General features: G+C 41.3%; 1 protein-coding gene across 2 annotated transcripts in view; it reads right to left on the bottom strand.

Annotated features, from left to right (window-relative positions):
• The window catches only part of Nedd4 (E3 ubiquitin-protein ligase Nedd4), a 202,606-nt gene that overhangs the window by 104,018 nt on the left and 72,708 nt on the right, over positions 1-25,880 (bottom strand). For both annotated transcript variants that reach the window (XM_071690428.1, XM_071690429.1), the window contains 2 exons: positions 25,698-25,808; positions 5,917-6,007 (listed from right to left, as the gene is read on the bottom strand). In XM_071690428.1, the coding sequence (XP_071546529.1) occupies positions 5,917-6,007; positions 25,698-25,808 (202 nt within the window). The remainder of the gene's footprint in view (positions 1-5,916; positions 6,008-25,697; positions 25,809-25,880) is intronic.

Genomic DNA, 25,880 nt, shown 5'->3' with positions numbered 1-25,880 from the left:
CCCTCAACCCTACTGTACCTAATAACCTTGCTCTTATTCACATTTACTCTCAACTTTCTTCTTTCACACACTTTACCAAACTCAGTCACCAGCTTCTGCAGTTTCTCACACGAATCAGCCACCAGCGCTGTATCATCAGTGAACAACAACTGACTGACTTCCCAAGCTCTCTCATCCACAACAGACTTCATACTTGCCCCTCTTTCCAAAACTCTTGCATTCACCTCCCTAACAACCCCATCCATAAACAAATTAAACAACCATGGAGACATCACACACCCCTGCCACAAACCTACATTCACTGAGAACCAATCACTTTCCTCTCTTCCTACACGTACAGAGTCAGTTGTTGTTCGCTGATGATACAGCGCTGGTGGCTGATTCATGTGAGAAACTGCAGAAGCTGGTGACTGAGTTTGGTAAAGTGTGTGAAAGAAGAAAGTTAAGAGTAAATGTGAATAAGAGCAAGGTTATTAGGTACAGTAGGGTTGAGGGTCAAGTCAATTGGGAGGTAAGTTTGAATGGAGAAAAATTGGAGGAAGTAAAGTGTTTTAGATATCTGGGAGTGGATCTGGCAGCGGATGGAACCATGGAAGTGGAAGTGAATCATAGGGTGGGGGAGGGGGCGAAAATCCAACAATGTTGTATGGTTGCGAGGCGTGGGCTATGGATAGAGTTGTGCGCAGGAGGATGGATGTGCTGGAAATGAGATGTTTGAGGAAAATGTGTGGTGTGAGGTGGTTTGATCGAGTAAGTAACGTAAGGGTAAGAGAGGTGTGTGGAAATAAAAAAAAGCGTGGTTGAGAGAGCAGAAGAGGGTGTTTTGAAATGGTCTGGGCACATGGAGAGAATGAGTGAGGAAAGATTGACCAAGAGGATATATGTGTAGGAGGTGGAGGGAACGAGGAGAAGTGGGAGACCAAATTGGAGGTGGAAAGATGGAGTGAAAAAGATTTTGAGTGTTTGGGGCCTGAACATGCAGGAGGGTGAAAGGAGGGCAAGGAATAGAGTGAATTGGATCGATGTGGTATACCAGGGTTGACGTGCTGTCAGTGGATTGAATTAGGGCCTTTGTTGTCTTTTCCTAGCGCTACCTTGCACACATGAGGGGGGAGGGGGATGGTATTCCATGTGTGGCGAGGTGGCGATGGGAATGAATAAAGGCAGACAGTGTGAATTGTGTGCATGGATATATATGTATGTGTCTGTGTGTGTATATGTATGTGTACATTGAGATGTATAGGTATGTATATTTGCGTGTGTATATACATGTGTATGGGGGTGGGTTTGGCCATTTCTTTCGTCTGTTTCCTTGCGCTACCTCGCAAACGTGGGAGACAGCGACAAAGCAAAATAATAAAAATAAAATATATATATATATATATATATATATATATATATATATATATATATATATATATATATATATATTTTTTTTTTTTTTTTTTTTTTTTTTTTTTTTTTTATACTTTGTCGCTGTCTCCCGCGTTTGCGAGGTAGCGCAAGGAAACAGACGAAAGAAATGGCCCAACCCCCCCCCCCATACACATGTACATACACACGTCCACACACGCAAATATACATACCTACACAGCTTTCCATGGTTTACCCCAGACGCTTCACATGCCTTGCTTCAATCCACTGACAGCACGTCAACCCCTGTATACCACATGACTCCAATTCACTCTATTTCTTGCCCTCCTTTCACCCTCCTGCATGTTCAGGCCCCGATCACACAAAATCTTTTTCACTCCATCTTTCCACCTCCAATTTGGTCTCCCTCTTCTCCTCGTTCCCTCCACCTCCGACACATATATCCTCTTGGTCAATCTCTCCTCACTCATTCTCTCCATGTGCCCAAACCATTTCAAAACACCCTCTTCTGCTCTCTCAACCACGCTCTTTTTATTTCCACACATCTCTCTTACCCTTACGTTACTTACTCGCTCAAACCACCTCACACCACACATTGTCCTCAAACATCTCATTTCCAGCACATCCATCCTCCTGCGCACATCTCTATCCATAGCCCACGCCTCGCAACCATACAGCATTGTTGGTACCACTATTCCCTCAAACATACCCATTTTTGCTTTCCGAGATAATGTTCTCGACTTCCACACATTTTTCAAGGCTCCCAAAATTTTCGCCCCCTCCCCCACCCTATGATCCACTTCCGCTTCCATGGTTCCATCCGCTGACAGATCCACTCCCAGATATCTAAAACACTTCACTTCCTCCAGTTTTTCTCCATTCAAACTCACCTCCCAATTGACTTGACCCTCACCCCTACTGTACCTAATAACCTTGCTCTTATTCACATTTACTCTCAACTTTCTTCTTCCACACACTTTATATATATATATATATATATATATATATATATATATATATATATATTTTTTTTTTTTTTTTTTTTTTTTTTTTTTATACTTTGTCGCTGTCTCCCGCGTCTGCGAGGTAGCGCAAGGAAACAGACGAAAGAAATGGCCCAACCCCCCCCCATACACATGTACATACACACGTCCACACACGCAAATATACATACCTACACAGCTTTCCATGGTTTACCCCGGACGCTTCACATGCCTTGGTTCAATCCACTGACAGCACGTCAACCCCTGTATACCACATCACTCCAATTCGCTCTATTTCTTGCCCTCCTTTCACCCTCCTGCATGTTCAGGCCCCGATCACACAAAATCCTTTTCACTCCATCTTTCCACCTCCAATTTGGTCTCCCTCTTCTCCTCGTTCCCTCCACCTCCGACACATATATCCTCTTGGTCAATCTTTCCTCACTCATTCTCTCCATGTGCCCAAACCATTTCAAAACACCCTCTTCTGCTCTCTCAACCACGCTCTTTTTATTTCCACACATCTCTCTTACCCTTACGTTACTTAATCGATCAAACCACCTCACACCACACATTGTCCTCAAGCATCTCATTTCCAGCACATCCATCCTCCTGCTCACAACTCTATCCATAGCCCACGCCTCGCAACCATACAACATTGTTGGAACCACTATTCCTTCAAACATACCCATTTTTGCTTTCCGGGATAATGTTCTCGACTTCCACACATTTTTCAAGGCTCCCAAAATTTTCGCCCCCTCCCCCACCCTATGATCCACTTCCGCTTCCATGGTTCCATCCGCTGACAGATCCACTCCCAGATATCTAAAACACTTCACTTCCTCCAGTTTTTCTCCATTCAAACTCACCTCCCAATTGACTTGACCCTCAACCCTACTGTACCTAATAACCTTGCTCTTATTTACATTTACTCTTAACTTTCTTCTTCCACACACTTTACCAAACTCAGTCACCAGCTTCTGCAGTTTCTCACATGAATCCGCCACCAGCGCTGTATCATCAGCGAACAACAACTGACTCACTTCCCAAGCTCTCTCATCCCCAACAGACTTCATACAATTTTGTCTCCTGCTTCTCCTTGTTCCCTCCAACTCTGACACATATACCCTCTTTGTCACTCTTTCCTCGCTCATTCTCTCCATGTGCCCAAGCTATTTCAACACACCCTCTTCTGCTTTCTCAACAACACTCTCTTTATTTCCATATATCTCTCTTACCCTTTCATTACTTACCCGATCGAACCACCTCACGCCATATATTGTCCTCAAACATTTCATTTCCTAAACATCTATCCTCCTCCATACAACCCCTATCGATATCCCATGCCTTGCAACCATATAACATTGTTGGAATTACTATTCCTTCAAACATACCAATTTTTTCTCTCCAAGATAACATCCTCTCCTACACATTCTTCAACACTCCCAGAACCTTCACCCTCTCCTACAGCCTGTGAATCACTTTCACTTTCATGGTTCCATCCACTGCTAAGTCCACTCCCAGATATCTAAAACACTTCACATCCTCCAATTTTTCTCCATTCAAACTCACATCCTAACTTACTTGTCCCTCAACCCTACTGAACTTAATAAACCTTGCTCTTATTCACATTTACTCTCAACTTTCTCACTTTTCCAAACTCAGTAACCAACTTCAGCAGTTTTTCATCTAAATCAGCCACCAAAGTTTCATCGGTGGACAACAACTGACTCACTTCCCAAGCTCTCTCATCCTTAACAAACTGCATACTCGCCAATCTCTCCAAAACTCTTGCATTTACCTCCCTAGCCACCCTATCTATAATCAAACTAAACAACCATGGGGACATCACATGCCCCTGCCACCGACCAACATTCACTGGGAACCAATCACTCTCCTCTCTTCCTACTTGTACACATGCCTTACATCCCTGGTAAAAACTTTTCACTGCTTCTGGCAACTTACCTCCCACACAATATACTCTTAAGACCTTCCTTAAAGCATCTCTATAAACTCTATCATATGCCTTCTCCAGATCCATAAATGCTACACACAAATCCATCTGTTTTTCTAAGTATTCCTCACACACATTTTTCAAAGCAAACACCTGATCCACACATCCTCTACCACTTCTGAAACCACACTGCTCTTCCCCAATCCGATGCTCTGTACATGCCTTCACCCTCTCTATCAATACCGTTCCAAATAATTTCCCAGGAATGTTCAACAAACTTATGCCTCTTTAATTTGAACACTCACCCTTATCCCCTTCGCCTTTGTACAATGGCACCATGAATGCATTCCGCCAATCCTCAGGCACTTAACCATGGTCCATATATTGACTGAATATCCTTACTAACCAATCAACAACACAGTTACCCCCGTTTCTAATAAATTCTACTGCAATACCATCCAAACCCACCACCTTGCCATATCTCATCTTCCACAAAGCTTTCACTACCTCTTCTCTCTTAACCAAACCATTCTCCCTGACCCTCTCACTTCGCACACCACCCCGACCAAAATACCCTATGTCTGCCACTCTATCATCAAACACATTTGAAAACCCTCGAAATACTCACTCCACTTCCCTCTAACTTCATCACTACCTGTTATTACTTCCCCACTTGTCCCCTTCACCGATGTTCCCATTTGTTCTCCTGTCTTACAAACGTTATCCACCTCCTTCCAAAACATCTTATTCTCACTAAAATCTAATGATACTCTCTTGCCCCGACTCCATTTGCCCCCTTTTTCAACCCCTGCACCTTTCTTTTGACCTCCTGCCACTTTCTTTTATAAAACTCCCAGTCATTTGCACTCCTACCTTGCAAGTATCATCCAAAAGCCTCTCTTTTCCCCTTCATTAACAACTTTACTTCTTCATCCTACCATTTGCTACCCTTTCTAATCTATCCACCTCCCACCTTTCTCATGCAACATGCATCTTTTGTGCAAGCTATCACTGCTTCCCTAAATACATCCCATTACTCACCAACTCCCCTCTCACCTTTTGCCATTCTACACTTAAATCTCTCCTGGTACTTCTTCACACAAGTCTCCTTTCCAAGCTCACTTACTCTCACGAACATTCTCTCTTCTTTTCTGAAAACCTCTATAAATCTTCACCTTTGCCTCCACAAGATGGTGATCAAATGTCCCTCCAGGTGCCCCTCTCAGCACATTAACATCAAAATTCTCTCTTTAACATGCCTATCAATTAACACATAATCCAATAATGCCCTTTAACCATCTCTCCTACTCACATACATATACTTATGTCTATCTCTCTTTTTAAACCAGGTATTCCTAATCACCATTCTTTTCTCAGCACTCAAATCCACAAGCTCTTCACTATTTCCATTTAAAACACTGAACACCCCATGTACACCAATTATACCCTCAACTGCCACAATACTCACTTGCATTTTTGTATCTTGAGCTTTCTCTCACTTTCCTAACAATATAAACCAACATATTATAAAGTTGCTTTCAGCTTATCCGCTCCATGCAACTACTCCAAAGAACTACAGAACAACTTTTTTTCCTTTCAACTCACCAATGAAAAATACACGACCATTTGGAGCCACCTGGCTTGTCCATCCACGAGGAAGAGTTTCATCAGTGCTTGAGGGAGTCGGAGTCTGTGGCTAAGGAAGTAGAAACGAAATATGATTTCATATTCAAAGATGAAATTATTAAACATTGCAATATATAAGTATTTCAATTACCTATTAAGTAGTTAAAAGCCATGTGTGCGCAGCACTATTCATTCAACAAAATAAAGCATATTCTATACAGTTTAAGGTAGAACATATTTTCTACAAATTAAAAATCTATCAAAATACAAATGAATGTATATAACCTACAAAAAATATTTCATCTACCTAAGATAACCACTGTGCACTCAGCATTTACTACGCTATTTAATGTTCATAATATTCATCAATTTACAAAACTCCAACACAAAGTGCACTAGCCATGGTCTGTCAAGGAGCACCAAGTAATTGGGGCATGCTCTCCAACTAGTTAACTGTTAAACATGTTAGCTTCATACAATGTTTAGTGATGTCTATCTCAGCATGAAAACCAGGATGCTGCAAGTGCTTCACGTGGTTCTTTGCTCAGCCCTAAAGTTCTGCAAAGATTAATCCAGAGTAATCCATCCACTACTTTCTATTGCTCAGCCCTAAAGTTCTGCAAAGATTAATCCAGAGTAATCCATCCACTACTTTCTATCTGTCCACTAAAAAATAACTGCTTGTTTATGTAATAGTTCATATGCTTTAGGGACCTGTTTATTCTATTTGGTGATGCAAAATGTTATTATTAGCTCTAAAATTACCTAAACTGTTACTATTTCCTTGAAATGGCTGTATGAGGAGAAATATGTACTGTAATTATCTTCATATGAAAACTTTAAATCAGATCGTACTAGTAAAGAGCAAATCAAGCAATTAGCATTACACCCTTCTAACACTGAATGGCAGCTTATTTATGGGAACATTGCTACATTACTTATCAATTCAGAAACCAATTCATTTACCATAAGACTACAACTTGTTTTGATGGAAATTTGAATCACAAAATCTGTCTATCTAAAATCAAACAAAATAATCTTCAAAGCTTGTTTAATCACTAATAAAAGAGAATAATGAAAAAGAAACCTTTAGCTCTTAAAATTCCAATACAGGTCATACTGCATCATAATTCTTTTGCACCATTCCAACTTTCATGGGGTGGATCAGGTATCATAGCATCTGAACATTACACAAACATCCTCAATCCCTGCTCAATGTGTTACAGTAAAATACTGACTATCACAATCTTAAAAGGGGACAGGGGTGAAAGAATACTTCCCACATTTCCCCTGTGTGTAGAAGACAACTGAAGGTGACAGGATCCCTTGGGATTGAGAAGAAAGACATGTATTCTCTGTATGTTGTAAAAAATGATTAAAGGGGGGTTGAATTGGGGGGATCATAACCCCTCCTTGTTTCTTGAATTTCTAAAAGTTGAAAAAAAAGAAGAAGCCTAGTCAGGAGTGCTCATCCTCCTCAAGGGCTCAGTTTGGGTTGTCTTAATGAGTGTACGTGTAACCAAGATGAGAAGGGAGAGAGAGAAAGTGTGTTTGAGGAGAGGAACCTGGACTGTTCAAGCTCTGAGAGAAACAAAGCACATCGGGAGAGGGGAAGAATAGTTTGGAAGTCTTGGGTGTAAAATCAGAGGTTAGTGTGAGGCCAAGAACTAAGGGGAAGTACTGCCACTGAAGAACCAGCTGTGGCAATATGTGAAAGAGTGCAAGGAAGTGAGCCCCAGAATGAAGAGTGAGAAAATGAAAATAGATTACAAAAGGCAGGTGATTATGCACCTGGAAATGAGAGGACTAAGGAAGATGAATGAGAGTTTTGAGAAGGCCTACATGCTGGTAATTTTGACTCACGGGATTGAGAGTTTGTGATGGGTTATTTGAATGCGAAAATTGGTAATGTGGCAGCAGAGGGTATTACTGGAAGAATTGGGGTACCTGGTGTTGTGAATAAGAATGGTGAACAGCTTGTGGAGTTGTGTGCATAAAAAGGATATTTTGATTGGCAATATCCTGTTCAAAAAGAGATATATATATATATATATATAAGTATACATGGGTGAGCAAGAAAGATGGAAAGGGAGCATTAATCTGAATGCGAAAGTTGGTAATGTGGCAGTTGAGGGTACTGCTGGAAGACTTGATGAACAAGAATGGTAAACAGCTTGTGCAGTTGTATGCATAAACTGACTGGGAATACCTTGTTCAGAAAGAGAGATATAAATAAGTTACATGAGTGGGTAAGAAAGATGGAAAGGGAGTATTACTGGACTATGTACTAACTGGTGGGTGTGCAAAGAAGAGACTCTTGAAAGTGAATGTGTTGAGAGGGGCAGCTGATGGGATATCTGATCAGTACTTGGTGGAGGTGAGGGTGGAACTTTGTAAAAGCTTCAAGAAAACAGGGAAAGAGGGGTTGTAAAAGTGTGAGCTTGAAAAAGAGGCTTGTGAGAAGAGATAGCATGAGAGATTGAGAGCAGAATAGCAGAAGGTATGATTAAATGAAGTGAGGGAAGTGGGTGAGGAATAGGTGTTTAGGGAAGCACTGCTTACCTGCACAACAGAAGTGTGTGGTGTGCAGGTGGGATGTGGACAGGCAGAGTGGTAGGATGAGGAAGTTAAGGTTCTAGTGAAAGAGGAAAGAAAATTGTACAAGCATTACCAGCAAGAAAGGAATGTGAGAGACAAAGATGCACAACAGAAAGCAGCAAGATATCAAGAGGAACATATAGGGGCCTGAAAAAAAGAGGGCAAATAAGAGTTGGAGTGATCAAGTATCAGCAAACTTCAGAGAGAATAACAAGGTGCTTTGGAAGGAGGTAAATAAAGTGCATAAGACAAGAGAACAAATGGGAACATCGGTGAAGGGGCTAATCGTGAGGTAATAACTATGTGATGTGAGAAGGAGATGGAGTGAGTATTTTGAAGGTTTTCAATATTGAATGTGTTGGATGATAGAGTGGCAGATATAGGGTGTTTTGGTTGAGGTGGTACGCGAAGTGAGAGGGTTAGGGAGAATGATTTGGTAAACAGAGAAGAGGTAGTGAAAGCTTTACTTTAGATGAAAGCCAGCAACGGCGGCAGGATTGAATGGTATTGCAGTGGAATTTATTTAAAAGGGGGTGACTGTGTTGTTGACTGGTTGGTATGGATATCTAATGAATGTATGACTCATGGTGAGGTGCCTGAAGATTGGCGGAATGCATGCATTGTGCCATTGTACAAAGGCAAAGGGGATAAGGGTGAGTGCTCAAATTACAGAGGTATAAGTTTGTTGAGTATTCCTGGGAAAATTATATGGGAGGGTATTAATTGAGAGGGTGAAGGAATGTACAGAGCATCAGATTGGCAAAGAGCAGAGTGGTTTCAGAAATGGTAGAGGATGTGTGGATTAGGTGTTTGCTTTGAAGAAGGTATGTGAGAAATATTAAGAAAAACTAATGGATTTGTATGTAGCATTTATGGATCTGGAGAAAGCATATTGATAGGGTGGATAGAGATGCTTTGTGGAAGGTTTTTAAGAGTATATAGTGTGGGAGGGAAGTTGCTAGTAGCAGTGAAAAGTTTTTACCAAGGATGTAAGGCATGTGTATGAGTAGGAAGAGAGGAAAGTGATTAGTTCCCAGTGAATGTCGGCTTGCAGCAGGGGTGCGTGATGTTTCCAAGGTTGTTTAATTTGTTTATAGATGGGTCATTAGGGAGGTGAATGCAAGAGTTTTGGTGAGAGGGGCAAGTATGCTCTCTGTGGATGAAAGGGCTTGGGAAGTGAGTCACAGGATGGGGAGGGAACAAAGGTTCTGGGAGCGTTGAAGAATGTGTGGAAGGCGAGAGTGTTATCTCGGAGAGCAAAAATGGGTATCTTTGAAGGAATAGTGGTTCTAACAATGTTATACGGTTGCAAAGCATGGGCTATAGATAGGGTTGTGCAGAGAAGGGTGGATGTGTTGGAAATGAAATGCTTGAGGTCAATATGTGGTGTGAGGTGGTATTATCATGTAAGTAATGAAAGGGTAAGAGAGATGTATGGTAATAAAAAAGAGTATGGTTGAGAGAGCAGTAGTGGGTGTGTTGAAATGGTTTGGATACATGGAGAGAATGAGTGAGGAAAGACTGACAAAGAGGATATAAGTGTCAGAGGTGTAGGGAAGAAGGAAAAGCGAGGAGACCAAATTGGAAGTGGAAGGATGGAGTGAAAAAGATTTTGAGTGATGGGGGCCTGAACAAACAGGAGGGTGAAAGGCGTGCAAGGAATAGAGTGAATTGGAATGATGTGGTATACTGGGGTCGACATGCTGTCAATGGACTGAACTACAGCATGTGAAGTGTCTAGGGGTAATCCATGGAAAGGTCTGTGGGGCCTGGATGTGGAAAGGGTGCTCTGGTTTCGGTGCATTACACATGACAGCTAGAGACAGAATGTGAACGAATGTGGCCTTTTTTGTCTACTCCTGGCACTGCCTCACTGGAGGGAGGGTGGGGCTGTTTGCGTGTGGCGGGGTTGTGGCGAGAATGGATGAAGGTAGGAAGTATGGATATGTACATGGGTACATATATATATGTCTGTGTATGTTTATGTATGTATACACTGAAATATGTATGTATGTATATATGCATGTATGGGCATTTATGTATATACATGTGTATGTGGGTGGGTTGGGCCATTCCTTGTCTGTTTCCTTGCGCTACCTTGCTAACGCTGGAGATGGCAGTTAAGTATAATGAATAAAAATGATAACACTTAAAAAATTTAAATGTTTGGTAATAAAACGGAACTACGATAAATTGAATGCAATATGTGAAATTGCAATAAAGGAAAGCATGGCATAATGATATATCATACATATAACTAGAACTGAGTTGGTAAAGTGTGTGAAAGAAGAATGTTGGGGTGAAGAGAGTGGTGAGAGTAAGTGAGCTTGGGAAGGAGACTTGTGCAAGGAAGTACCAGGAGAGACTGAGTGCAGAACGGAAAAAGGTGAGAGCAAAGGACGTAAGGGGAGTGGGGGAGGAATGGGATGTATTTAGGAAAGCAGGGATGGCGTGCACAAAAGATGCTTGTGGCCTAAGAATTGTGGGAGGTGGGCAGATTAGAAAGGGTAGTGAGTGGTGGGATGAAGCAAGATTATTAGTGAAAGAGAAGGGAGAGGCATTTGGACAATTTTTGCTGGGATATAGCACAAATGATTGGGAGATGTATAAAAGAAAGAGGCAAGAGGTTAAGAGAAAGGTGCAAGAGGTGAAAAAGAGGGCAAATGAGAGTTAGGGTGAGAGAGTATCATTAAATTTCAGGGAGAATAACAAGGTGCTTTGGAAGGAGGTAAATAAAGTGCATAAGACAAGAGAACAAATGGGAACATCGGTGAAGGGGCTAATCGTGAGGTAATAACTAGTGGTGATGTGAGAAGGAGATGGAGTGAGTATTTTGAAGGTTTTCAATATTGAATGTGTTGGATGATAGAGTGGCAGATATAGGGTGTTTTGGTTGAGGTGGTACGCGAAGTGAGAGGGTTAGGGAGAATGATTTGGTAAACAGAGAAGAGGTAGTGAAAGCTTTACTTTAGATGAAAGCCAGCACGGCGGCAGGATTGAATGGTATTGCAGTGGAATTTATTTAAAAGGGGGGTGACTGTGTTGTTGACTGGTTGGTATGGATATCTAATGAATGTATGACTCATGGTGAGGTGCCTGAAGATTGGCGGAATGCATGCATTGTGCCATTGTACAAAGGCAAAGGGGATAAGGGTGAGTGCTCAAATTACAGAGGTATAAGTTTGTTGAGTATTCCTGGGAAATTATATGGGAGGGTATTAATTGAGAGGGTGAAGGAATGTACAGAGCATCAGATTGGCAAAGAGCAGAGTGGTTTCAGAAATGGTAGAGGATGTGTGGATTAGGTGTTTGCTTTGAAGAAGGTATGTGAGAAATATTAAGAAAAACTAATGGATTTGTATGTAGCATTTATGGATCTGGAGAAAGCATATGATAGGGTGGATAGAGATGCTTTGTGGAAGGTTTTTAAGAGTATATAGTGTGGGAGGGAAGTTGCTAGTAGCAGTGAAAAGTTTTTACCAAGGATGTAAGGCATGTGTATGAGTAGGAAGAGAGGAAAGTGATTGGTTCCCAGTGAATGTCGGCTTGCAGCAGGGGTGCGTGATGTTTCCAAGGTTGTTTAATTTGTTTATAGATGGGTCATTAGGGAGGTGAATGCAAGAGTTTTGGAGAGAGGGGCAAGTATGCTCTCTGTGGATGAAAGGGCTTGGGAAGTGAGTCAAGTGTTCGCTCATAATACAGTGCTGGTGGCTGATGCGGGTGAGAAACTGCAGAAGTTGGTGACTGACTTTGGTTAAGTGTGTGAAAGAAGAAAGTTGAGAGTACATGTAAATAAGAGTATGGTTATTAGGTTCAGTAGGGTTGAGGGACAAGTTTACTGGAAGGTAAGTTTGAATGGAGAAAAGATGGAGGAAGTGAAGTGTTTTAGATATCTGGGAGTGGACTTAGCAGTGGATGGAACCATGGAAGCGGAAGTGAGTCACAGGATGGGGAGGGAACAAAGGTTCTGGGAGCGTTGAAGAATGTGTGGAAGGCGAGAGTGTTATCTCGGAGAGCAAAAATGGGTATCTTTGAAGGAATAGTGGTTCTAACAATGTTATACGGTTGCAAAGCATGGGCTATAGATAGGGTTGTGCAGAGAAGGGTGGATGTGTTGGAAATGAAATGCTTGAGGTCAATATGTGGTGTGAGGTGGTATTATCATGTAAGTAATGAAAGGGTAAGAGAGATGTATGGTAATAAAAAGAGTATGGTTGAGAGAGCAGTAGTGGGTGTGTTGAAATGGTTTGGATACATGGAGAGAATGAGTGAGGAAAGACTGACAAAGAGGATATAAGTGTCAGAGGTGTAGGGAAGAAGGAAAAGCGGGAGACCAAATTGGAAGTGGAAGGATGGAGTGAAAAAGATTTTGAGTGATGGGGGCCTGAACAAACAGGAGGGTGAAAGGCGTGCAAGGAATAGAGTGAATTGGAATGATGTGGTATACTGGGGTCGACATGCTGTCAATGGACTGAACTACAGCATGTGAAGTGTCTGGGGTAATCCATGGAAAGGTCTGTGGGGCCTGGATGTGGAAAGGGTGCTCTGGTTTCGGTGCATTACACATGACAGCTAGAGACAGAATGTGAACGAATGTGGCCTTTTTTGTCTACTCCTGGCACTGCCTCACTGGAGGGAGGGTGGGGCTGTTTGCGTGTGGCGGGGTTGTGGCGAGAATGGATGAAGGTAGGAAGTATGGATATGTACATGGGTACATATATATATGTCTGTGTATGTTTATGTATGTATACACTGAAATATGTATGTATGTATATATGCATGTATGGGCATTTATGTATATACATGTGTATGTGGGTGGGTTGGGCCATTCCTTGTCTGTTTCCTTGCGCTACCTTGCTAACGCTGGAGATGGCAGTTAAGTATAATGAATAAAAATGATAACACTTAAAAAATTTAAATGTTTGGTAATAAAACGGAACTACGATAAATTGAATGCAATATGTGAAATTGCAATAAAGGAAAGCATGGCATAATGATATATCATACATATAACTAGAACTGAGTTTGGTAAAGTGTGTGAAAGAAGAAAGTTAAGAGTAAATGTGAATAAGAGCAAGGTTATTAGGTACAGTAGGGTTGAGGGTCAAGTCAATTGGGAGGTAAGTTTGAATGGAGAAAAACTGGAGGAAGTAAAGTGTTTTAGATATCTGGGAGTGGATCTGGCAGCGGAAGTGGAAGCGGAAGTGGATCATAGGGTGGGGGAGGGGGCGAAAATCCTGGGAGCCTTGAAGAATGTGTGGAAGTCGAGAACATTATCTCGGAAAGCAAAAATGGGTATGTTTGAAGGAATAGTGGTTCCAACAATGTTGTATGGTTGTGAGGCGTGGGCTATGGATAGAGTTGTGTGCAGGAGGGTGGATGTGCTGGAAATGAGATGTATGAGGACAATGTGTGGTGTGAGGTGGTTTGATCGAGTAAGTAACGTAAGGGTAAGAGAGATGTGTGGAAATAAAAAGAGCGTGGTTGAGAGAGCAGAAGAGGGTGTTTTGAAATGGTTTGGGCACATGGAGAGAATGAGTGAGGAAAGATTGACCAAGAGGATATATGTGTCGGAGGTGGAGGGAACGAGGAGAAGTGGGAGACCAAATTGGAGGTGGAAAGATGGAGTGAAAAAGATTTTGTGTGATCGGGGCCTGAACATGCAGGAGGGTGAAAGGAGGGCAAGGAATAGAGTGAACTGGATCGATGTGGTATACCGAGGTTGACGTGCTGTCAGTGGATTGAATCAGGGCATGTGAAGCGTCTGGGGTAAACCATGGAAAGCTGTGTAGGTATGTATATTTGCGTGTGTGGATGTGTATGTATATACATGTGTATGGGGGTGGGTTGGGCCATTTCTTTCATCTGTTTCCTTGCGCTACCTCGCAAACGCGGGAGACAGCGGAAAAAAAAAACTAGAACAAGGAAAACAGTACAAATTAGTCTACTACCATGCTGGTTAGAAAGCCTAGGAATCTTTATGCACTGCAAGTTACAGTTTTTGAACACATTTTTCCCAACATACTACGAAATCTGGAAAAATTAAAAATCTGGTAAAGTCCGTCAGTCATTCTGGATTTCTGAAGTACCTACAATGGCAAATTTATTGAATTTCACATTTTACACTGGATCTCATCACATCCTACTAGGGCACAAATCAGTCTTTCTAAATTCTAAAAGAATGCTATAATATAAATGAAACACAGATAAACAACCTGCAAAAATGATGCTTCTCTTAACTCAGGACGCTGGTGGGAAAGTATGGCCAAATCCCCCCTACACGTATTGCAACCACTCAGCCGAGCAAGTGCTTTGTTCCTCCACTTTTTACTAATTTGCTGAATTATTGGAGAGTTAACTGGGCTAGGATTACGGGAGTTGGTGGGAGTTGGTTCTGGGCTTAACCACCACTCCTCTATTTCTTCATCAGGGTGATAACGGTGATGGCTAGCTCGAGGGAGAACATGCTGCTGTTGATCAGAATGATACTGTTGGATAGGCAATGGGACTGTAAGATTCTGTTGTGTGGGTACTACACACTGCTGAGGGTGAACAGATCCTGGATCTCCTTCAATGTTACTCTCAGGGAATGAGAATACAAGCCATTCCTCATCTGTTGCACTAATGTGAACTTGTCTAACTTCATCAGTGCGTATGTTATCGCTAGTATTTTCATTGGCATGACTAAAGCCTGATCTTTCCTCCCTTTGCTGTCTATTGTTTGAATTATTAGTGGCAGAGATGACATTTCGAAGACGGATATGGCGGTTCTGCCCCCTGGCTTCTTGCCTTCGAGTTCTAGCTTCGTCGTCACAATCCCCAAATATACTTCTCACTTCTGGATCAGGAAAAACTGCTTCTGTATACATTGGCTTATCTGGTTCTAAATTGACAACAACGATTTCCATATTCTGCATTGTGTATATCTCCTCTTGTAAAGTCTCTAAATTTTTCCTCAAGCACTCTAGTTCAGGTAAGCTCACAACTTAGGACAGTTATGCGATGAAACAAACTTATGATTTTTAAATCAGCACAGCTTTTTCAGCTCATACACTATAAAGCACTAAATTGTAACAACATTGTGACATAATGAGATGAGTCACTGCTTTAACATAACTAGAACCTAGTAAAAAGACTGTTTTATAAGCTGAATAATCCTTCTACACTAGTCACATAAGCTACAGTCACCATGAAAGAACAACTCCAGCTCAGAGTGAAGCCATACACATGCTCACGTTAAGGTCATTCCAACTATATTAGGCATCATGCAGTAACTTCCTCTCTTCCTTTACAGAACAATTACATCTTAAAATAAAAATCAGTCTGACATAAATCAGGAATTTCCTTTATATAAACAACATGATCTCTAATGCAATACTACTTGTTCCCTGTAATAACTTAATAAAATTCAAAAAGTTATTGGTCACAGACTGATGCTCAATCAATGTTTATAGTGCTAAAGACAACAAAATATCACAAAAGACTTTTGAGATCTTTTTAATATACTGTACAGGCAGTCATTGATTAACATCATTTTGCATGACATTGTTTTGCAATTAGGTTAGTAACCCTTAAATGACAGGAGTCTTCATTTGAAGACTTTCACAGCAGGCACTGGGAGTTTTCACATGAGTGCTAACTTTCATGGGAGATGTTTAGATCCTTCACTAACATTTTGACATTAGTATGGCTGCTAAATGTTTCCTTGGTCACTATATATATGCTTTTCTAAGATATTACCATGCTCTAAAAACAGTTTTGTGGTGTATTTATGTGAATGAGTAAATGTAAGAGAATATTTTTATTTTTTTTTCATTTTGCTTTGTCGCTGTCTCCCACGTTAGCGAGGTAGCACAAGGAAACAGACGAAAGAATGGCCCAACCCACCCACATACACATGTATATACATACACATCCACAGCAAGGGAAGGAGTAGCAGTACTCCTGAAACAGGAGCTGTGGGAGTATGTGATAGAATGTAAGAAAGTAAATTCTCGATTAATATGGGTAAAACTGAAAGTTGATGGAGAGAGATGGGTATTTATTGGTGCATATGCACCTGGGCATGAGAAGAAAGATCATGAGAGGCAAGTGTTTTGGGAGCAGCTGAATGAGTGTGTTAGTGGTCTTGATGCACGAGACCGGGTTATAGTGATGGGTGATTTGAATGCAAAGGTGAGTAATGTGGCAGTTGAGGCAATAATTGGTATACATGGGGTGTTCAGTGTTGTCAATGGAAATGGTGAAGAGCTCGTAGATTTATGTGCTGAAAAAGGACTGGTGATTGGGAATACGTGGTCTAAAAAGCAAGATATACATAAGTATACATATGTAAGTAGGAGAGATGGCCAGAGAGCGTTATTGGATTACGTGTTAATTAACAGGCGCGCGAAAGAGAGACTTTTGGATGTTAATGTGCTGAGAGGTGCAACTGGAGGGATGTCTGATCATTATCTTGTGGAGGCTAAGGTGAGGATTTGTATGGGTTTTCAGAAAAGAAGAGTGAATGTTGGGGTGAAGAGGGTGGTGAGAGTAAGTGAGCTTGGGAAGGAGACTTGTGTGAGGAAGTACCAGGAGAGACTGAGTACAGAATGGAAAAAGGTGAGAACAATGGAAGTAAGGGGAGTGGGGGAGGAATGGGATGTATTTAGGGAATCAGTGATGGATTGCGCAAAAGATGCTTGTGGCATGAGAAGAGTGGGAGGTGGGTTGATTAGAAAGGGTAGTGAGTGGTGGGATGAAGAAGTAAGATTATTAGTGAAAGAGAAGAGAGAGGCATTTGGACGATTTTTGCTGGGAAAAAATGCAATTGAGTGGGAGACGTATAAAAGAAAGAGACAGGAGGTCAAGAGAAAGGTGCAAGAAGTGAAAAAGAGGGCAAATGAGAGTTGGGGTGAGAGAGTATCATTAAATTTTAGGGAGAATAAAAAGATGTTCTGGAAGGAGGTAAATAAAGTTCGTAAGACAAGGGAGCAAATGGGAACTTCAGTGAAGGGCAAAAATGGGGAGGTGATAACAAGTAGTGGGGATGTGAGAAGGAGATGGAGTGAGTATTTTGAAGGTTTGTTGAATGTGTTTGATGATAGAGTGGCAGATATAGGGTGTCTTGGTCGAGGTGGTGTGCAAAGTGAGAGGGTTAGGGAAAATGATTTGGTAAGCAGAGAAGAGGTAGTAAAAGCTTTGCAGAAGATGAAAGCCAGCAAGGCAGCAGGTTTGGATGGTATTGTAGTGGAATTTATTAAAAAAGGGGGTGATTGTATTATTGACTGGTTGGTAAGGTTATTTAATGTATGTATGACTCATGGTGAGGTGCCTGAGGATTGGCGGAATGCATGCATAGTGCCATTGTACAAAGGCAAAGGGGATAAGAGTGAGTGCTCAAATTACAGAGGTATAAGTTTGTTGAGTATTCCTGGTAAATTATATGGGAGAAGAGGTAGTAAAAGCTTTGCAGAAGATGAAAGCCAGCAAGGCAGCAGGTTTGGATGGTATTGCAGTGGAATTTATTAAAAAAGGGGGTGATTGTATTATTGACTGGTTGGGTAAATTATATGGGAGGAGATAAAAGTGAGTGCTCAAATTACTGAGGTATAATTTTGTTGAGTATTCCTTATAAATTATATGGTAGGATATTGATTGAGAGGGTGAAGGCATGTACAGAGCATCAGATTGGGGAAGAACAGTGTGGTTTCAGAAGTGGTAGAGGATGTGTGGATCAGGTGTTTGCTTTGAAGAATGTATGTGAGAAATACTTAGAAAAGCAAATGGATTTGTATGTAGCATTTATGGATCTGGAGAAGGCATATGATACAGTTGATAGAGATGCTCTGTGGAAGGTATTAAGAATATATGGTGAGGGAGGCAAGTTGTTAGAAGCAGTGAAAAGTTTTTATTGACGATGTATGGCATGTGTACGTGTGGGAAGAGAGGAAAGTGATTGGTTCTCAGTGAATGTAGGTTTGCGGCAGGGGTGTGTGATGTCTCCATGGTTGTTTAATTTGTTTCTGGATGGGGTTGTTAGGGAGGTAAATGCAAGAGTTTTGGAAAGAGGGGAAGTTGGGGATGAGAGAGCTTAGGAAGTGAGTCAGTTGTTGTTCGCTGATGATACAGCGCTGGTGGCTGATTCATGTGAGAAACTGCAGAAGCTGGTGACTGAGTTTGGTAAAGTGTGTGAAAGAAGAAAGTTAAGAGTAAATGTGAATAAGAGCAAGGTTATTAGGTACAGTAGGGCTGAAGGTCAAGTCAATTGGGAGGAAAGTTTGAATGGAGAAAAACTGGAGGAAGTAAAGTGTTTTAGATATCTGGGAGTGGATCTGGCAGCGGATGGAACCATGGAAGCGGAAGTGGATCATAGGGTGGGGGAGGGGGCGAAAATCCTGGGAGCCTTGAAGAATGTGTGGAAGTCGAGAACATTATCTCGGAAAGCAAAAATGGGTATGTTTGAAGGAATAGTGGTTCCAACAATGTTGTATGGTTGCGAGGCGTGGGCTATGGATAGAGTTGTGCGCAGGAGGATGGATGTGCTGGAAATGAGATGTTTGAGGACAATGTGTGGTGTGAGGTGGTTTGATCGAGTAAGTAACGTAAGGGTAAGAGAGATGTGTGGAAATAAAAAGAGCGTGGTTGAGAGAGCAGAAGAGGGTGTTTTGAAATGGTTTGGGCACATGGAGAGAATGAGGGAGGAAAGATTGTCCAAGAGGATATATGTGTCGGAGGTGGAGGGAACGAGAAGTGGGAGACCAAATTGGAGGTGGAAAGATAGAGTGAAAAAGATTTTGTGTGATCGGGGCCTGAACATGCAGGAGGGTGAAAGAAGGGCAAGGAATAGAGTGAACTGGATCAATGTGGTATACCGGGGTTGACGTGCTGTCAGTGGATTGAATCAGGGCAAGTGAAGCGTCTGGGGTAAACCATGGAAAGCTGTGTAGGTATGTATATTTGCGTGTGTGGACGTATGTATATACATGTGTTTGGGGGTGAGTTGGGCCATTTCTTTCGTCTGTTTCCTTGCGCTACCTCGCAAACGCGAGAGACAGCGACAAAAAAAAAGAAAAAAAAAAAAAAAATATATATATATATATATATATATATATATATATATATATATATATATATATATATATATATACATAGGTACAGTAGGTTTGAGGGTCAAGTCAATTGGGAGGTAAGTTTGAATGGAGAAAAACTGGAGGAAGTAAAGTGTTTTAGATATCTGGGAGTGGATCTGGCAGCAGATGGAACCATGGAAGCGGAAGTGGATCATAGGGTGGGTGAGGGGGCGAAAATCCTGGGAGCCTTGAAGAATGTGTGGAAGTCGAGAACATTATCTCCGAAAGCAAAAATGTGTATGTTTGAAGGAATAGTGGTTCCAACAATGTTGTATGGTTGCGAGGCGTGGGCTATGGATAGAGTTGTGCACAGGAGAATGGATGTGCTGGAAATGAGATGTTTGAGGACAATGTGTGGTGTGAGGTGGTTTGATCGAGTAAGTAACATAAGGGTAAGAGAGATGTGTGGAAATAAAAAGAGCGTGGTTGAGAGAGCAGAAGAGGGTGTTTTGAAATGGTTTGGGCACATGGAGAGAATGAGTGAGGAAAGATTGACCAAGAGGATATATGTGTCGGAGGTGGAGGGAACGGGGAGAAGTGGGAGACCAAAGTGGAGGTGGAAAGATGGAGTGAAAAAGATTTTGTGTGATCGGGGCCTGAACATGCAGGAGGGTGAAAGGAGGGCAAGGAATAGAGTGAATTGGATCGATGTGGTATACCAGGGTTGACGTGCTGTCAGTGGATTGAATCAGGGCATGTGAAGCATCTGGGGTAACCATGGAAAGCTGTGTAGGTATGTATATTTGCGTGTGTGGACGTATGTATATACATGTGTATGGGGGTGGGTTGGGCCATCTCTTTCGTCTGTTTCCTTTCGCTACCTCGCTGTCTCCCACGTTTGCGAGGTAGCGCAAGGAAACAGACGAAAGAAATGGCCCAACCCCCCCCCATACACATGTATATACATACGTCCACACACGCAAATATACATACCTACACAGCTTTCCATGGTTTACCCCAGACGCTTCACATGCCTTGATTCAATCCACTGACAGCACGTCAGCCCCGATATACCACATCGCTCCAATTCACTCTATTCCTTGCCCTCCTTTCACCCTCCTGCATGTTCAGGCCCCGATCACACAAAATCTTTTTCACTCCATCTTTCCACCTCCAGTTTGGTCTCCCTCTTCTCCTTGTTCCCTCCACCTCCGACACATATATCCTCTTGGTCAATCTTTCCTCACTCATCCTCTCCATGTGCCCAAACCACTTCAAAACACCCTCTTCTGCTCTCTCAACCACGCTCTTTTTATTTCCACACATCTCTCTTACCCTTATGTTACTCACTCGATCAAACCACCTCACACCACACATTGTCCTCAAACATCTCATTTCCAGCACATCCATCCTCCTGCGCACAACTCTATCCATAGCCCACGCCTCGCAACCATACAACATTGTTGGAACCACTATTCCTTCAAACATACCCATTTTTGCTTTCCGAGATAATATATATATCTTTTCTTTCTTTCATACTATTTGCCATTTCCCGCATTAGCGAGGTAGCGTTAATAACAGAGGACTGGGCCTTTGAGGGAATATCCTCACCTTGCCCCCCTTCTCTGTTCCTTCTTTTGGAAAATTGAAAAAAAACGAGAGGGGAGGATTTCCAGCCACCCGCTCCCTCCCCTTTTAGTCGCCTTCTACGACACGCAGGGAATACATGGGAAGTATTCTTAATCCCCTATCCCCAGGGATAATATATATATATACATATAATATCAAGACAAAGCACAGACCATTCTAGTAAAACATGTATACAGAAAACAGTACAAATATCACCAATCAAATAAAGGAGGATCCAAACTGTTGCCAAAACAATACAGACTAGGCAGCCTAACATCACATCTAATTAAAGTATTTGAGAGTAAAAAAAGAAATGCACGCCGGAACACTGTACTAGAGTTACCCTCTGTTAGTGGCCTGTTAAGGGTTAAGCATTAAAGGCTATGAAGTGGCACTCGAGTTCGTTAGTTATGGAGATTTTATTGCCGTGGCCACCCCTTGAGGGAGTCCTAGGTGGGAATAGGTATCAGAGATACTGATAGTGACGTATCATCAGTGAATCTGCATCACGAAGTGCCACCCCTCCCCCTTACCTCCACCCTTCCAGTGCCCTCTCTCCACTGCCTCTGCTGGGGTAATAACACAATTTGCCCAGGAAATTATTCATTATTGCTGAAGAAAGAAAAGGTAGCATTTTAAAACTCTTTACTTTAAACCAAACCATTTGGGAATAATAAACTCATAAGGAAAATCAGACATAATTACACATTCTGAAACCAACAAACAGGCTGTTGACATTGCTCAGGTAAAAGTGCCTCCAGCAATGATGGGAACGACTGCCATTCAAGATTCTATTAAGCACAATGTTAAAAGTACAATGTTAAAAAATGCAGATGCTTCACCTACTACTTACATAATTAAAAAAGTAGTGATTTCATGGCCACTATGGAAAAGTTATTTGAGTAAATGGATGGAGTATCCTCTTAATTATGGAAAAAGCAAAGATTATGTTTGACGATTTGAAGAAAGATCAAAAGAATAAGAATGGAGCTTTTGTTAAAAATTTTCAAAACTATGCTGCACTGCACAAGATCACAGTTCAAGAAGATGCTGCAAATGCATATGCAAATGCAGTAAAGCATTTACAGACATTTTCTAGAGCAATTACTGACGAGTTAATTCATTCAGCTCAGAAGGTTTTTAATGATAATGAGACTGATATACTGAAAGAAAATTGCCTAAAAGAACATTCATTTCCACAGAGGAGAACCATATGTCTGACTTTAAAATTGCTAAAGACAGCTTACTTGTTTGCTTCGAAGTGATGCTGCTGGGAATTTCAAGCTTGAACCCTCACCCGTTTATCCTCTAAAGGGCTTTGAGATAGTTATATAAGAACTGCTTATCAGTCATTTGAAAGACAATCAAGAGAGATTGATGACCAAAACAGTTTTTGAAGAATGGTTATGATTAACTTTTACTCTTCTGCTCATCTTTATTGCACTCAAAATAATCTAGCAAATACAGCACTGCTTGCTCTTCATAATGCTCCAGGACATTCTACAACCCTTGAGGACTTTTCAAAAAATGCGAAAGTGGTTTTCCCACCACCACACACATTGTTACTGCTGTAGTCCAAGGATTAGGGCATAATACCCACTTTTACTGCCCACTTCTATCACAGAACATTCACCCAGGTCATCAAGAAAAAGATAGTGACTATGCTGTCACACTGAAGGAATTTTGGACTGGCTTCAACAACTACAAAGCCACTGACAACACTCAATAATCTATCAATGGTTTGTAAAGAAATGTTTGGCTAGATTGATGAGACTGTGGGAGATATCAAAGACAAGATTGTTGATATCATTAGATGGGAAGGATATGATGATCTAGAGGCAAAGAATGCTGCAAAGATGCTCATCTCTCATGGCAAAGAACTATCCCATGAAGACTTGACAAAGCTGGATGCACAAAGGATTCAAAAAGAAGAGAGCATTGTAATGGTGAGACAGTCATTGTTCTTAATAACACTGAGACACTGTAATTGTTCTTCATAACAAAGATCTTAGGAGAGGTACTTAAGTATGCTGAGCCTGCAATAACCAAACTGAATGAAAATTATTACAACAGGGAATGCAAAGATATCACATACTTCAGGGAAATCTATAATAATTAATAAAAAAAGAAAGCTTCAATCCCTGGAAAAGACAAGAATCATGCTTCAATATTCCCTAAATGTCACAGAAGGTGACAAAATGGGGTAAAAGTAGGTGTCTGACCCCCCGCCTTTTTTTGTATTTCAATTTCTAAAGGATGGAACAAAAGAAGGAGCCAAGTAGGGAGTGCTCATCCTCCTTGAAGGCTCAGGGTAGTTAGTCTAAATATGTGCAGATATAACCAAGATGAGAAGAGAGGAGAGATAGGTATTACATAAGAGGAAAGAAACTTGGACATTCTGGCTCTGATTGAAACAAAGCTCAAGGGGAACAATGGTTTAGAAATGCCTTCAAAGTAAAGTCAGAGGTTGGTGAGAGGACAAGAGCAAGGGAGGAATAGCACTACTCCTAAAGCAGGAGGTGAGGGAGTGTGTGAAAGAGCATGAGGAAGTAAATTCTAGACTTGTGGAAAAAAAAGAAAGAAGGTGAGAGATGGGTGATCATTAGTGCTTATGAGAAAAAAGATCATGAGAGGCAAGTGTTTTAAGAGTAGCTGAGTGACTGTGTAGGCAGTTCTGATGTAAGAGACCAAGTGTTCATGATGAGTGATTTGAATGCGAAGGCGAGTAATGTGGTAGGTGAGGGTATAATTGAGTGGCATGGGGTATTCAGTATTTTGAATGCAAACGGTGAACAACATGTGAAGCTGTGTGCTGAAAAAGGACTGGTGATTAGGAATACCTCATTTAAAAAGAGGGAAATACACAAAAATATATATGTGAGTAGGAGAAATGGTCATCAGCGGACTACAGGTTAACTGATAAGCATGTAGAATAGACTTTTGGATATAAATATGCTGTGAGGGGCTGCTGGTGGGATGTCTGATTACTATCTTGTAGAGGCAAGGGTGAAGATTTGTAGAGGTTTTCGGAAAAGAGGAAACAATGTTTGTTAAAAGATAGTGGTGAGAGTGAGCTAGGAAAAGAGACTTGTTTGAGGAAATACCAGGAGAAATTGAACATAGAATGGCAAACAGTGAGAGTAAATGAAGCAAGGGGAGTCGGTAAGGAATATGAGGTATTTAGGGAAGCAGTGCTGACATGTGTGAGAGACATATGTGGCATGCAAATGGTGGGAGGTGGACAAATTAGAAAAGGTAGAGTGGTGGAAAGAAGTTAAGTTGCTAATGAAAGAGAAAAGAAAGGCCTTTGGGCAGTATGTACAAGGAAGGAGTGCAAATGATTGGGAAATGTATCAGGGAAAGCAGCAAATGGTTAAGAGGAAGGTGCAGACATTGAAAAAGAGGGCAAATGAGAGTTGGGGTGAGCGAGTATCAGTAAACTTTAAGGTAAATAAGATGATGCTTTGGATTGAGGATGTGAGAAAAATAAGAGAAGAAACAGGAACACTGGTGAATGGGGATGCATATCAACCCCATATCCAGCCACCTCCTCCATCCCTAAGACTCACACACCATGCTAGTTTTGGTGGCAGTGTGTGTGAATCATGTGCACCCTCATCATCTCCCAGTCACTTTAACTTTCATCTTCACTAAATGGACAATCATTTCTTGCTAATACATTATGTTGATCTGAGCCATGTCAGAATAATAAGTGGGGTCTGGGGATGACGTGGCAGCAGCCTGCTCTTGTATTATCCTTTCTACCTTGATCAAAAGCAATGACTCATACAGTTTGGAAAAATGCCTGCATGGCAACCAGTTAGGCCTTCTATCATCAATATTTGCCCAAAAGAAAAACCATAAATGTACCAGCCACACTGAATGGGTTAAAAATTCTCCTAGTATGGTTTTCAAGATATATGCTAAGCAATATGTCAACCCTAATGTCCTTTTCACACAACAATTTATGAAGCAATCATCTTCCAAGACCACTTCAGGTCTGGATGAACTTCAACACTCACATATTTGATCAAGGATCTTGCCTATCTAAGTCTTTTTATTAGATGATGCAATCCAGATTATTCCTCACATTTCTCATGACTTCAGCATCATCTATGCACAATGTCACTTACTTGAATAGCAAAAAAAGTAAAATGATAATCTGAAAGTAAAATCATCAAAACATTATGGCTAAGTCACAAAATCATCACAAAATATATACAAAAAACCTTCTGTAAAACACATAGAAGTATTCTTTGATGAGCCTGCTTTAACCTAAAGGGTCATGTTTGTGAGGGTTGGTGCAAATAACTACAGTATTCCTAACTGTCTGTAGTCAATTCACAGTTCTAACAGCTGCTACAGGCACTACAAAAATCACATCATTAACAATTCAACTTGAAAATTTAAGGTTGAAAAATCATCATGCATTTAAAGTGGAATGAAGGAAAGTGAAAAGGAACACTGTCTACATGGGCATACCTTAGGTGCATTACTGGTGACACTAGAGTTGTTCGTGATAGTGGTCGGGGTTGCAGGGGAACTCGCTGTTGAAGATGATCGTTGTCCCCCTGTGTTCTGTGCCTCCTGAATCTGTCAAGACAAGTGATGGTCAAGCTCTGGTACAGATTCTTAACAGCCCTTCCAACAACTGATTAGTAGTAA

Source organism: Panulirus ornatus, chromosome 48 (genome assembly GCF_036320965.1).
Source record: "Panulirus ornatus isolate Po-2019 chromosome 48, ASM3632096v1, whole genome shotgun sequence".
Classification (NCBI taxonomy): Eukaryota; Metazoa; Arthropoda; class Malacostraca; order Decapoda; family Palinuridae; genus Panulirus; species Panulirus ornatus.
The sequence above is the reverse complement of the archived record's forward strand: the minus strand, read 5'-3'. Positions and strand labels throughout refer to the sequence as shown.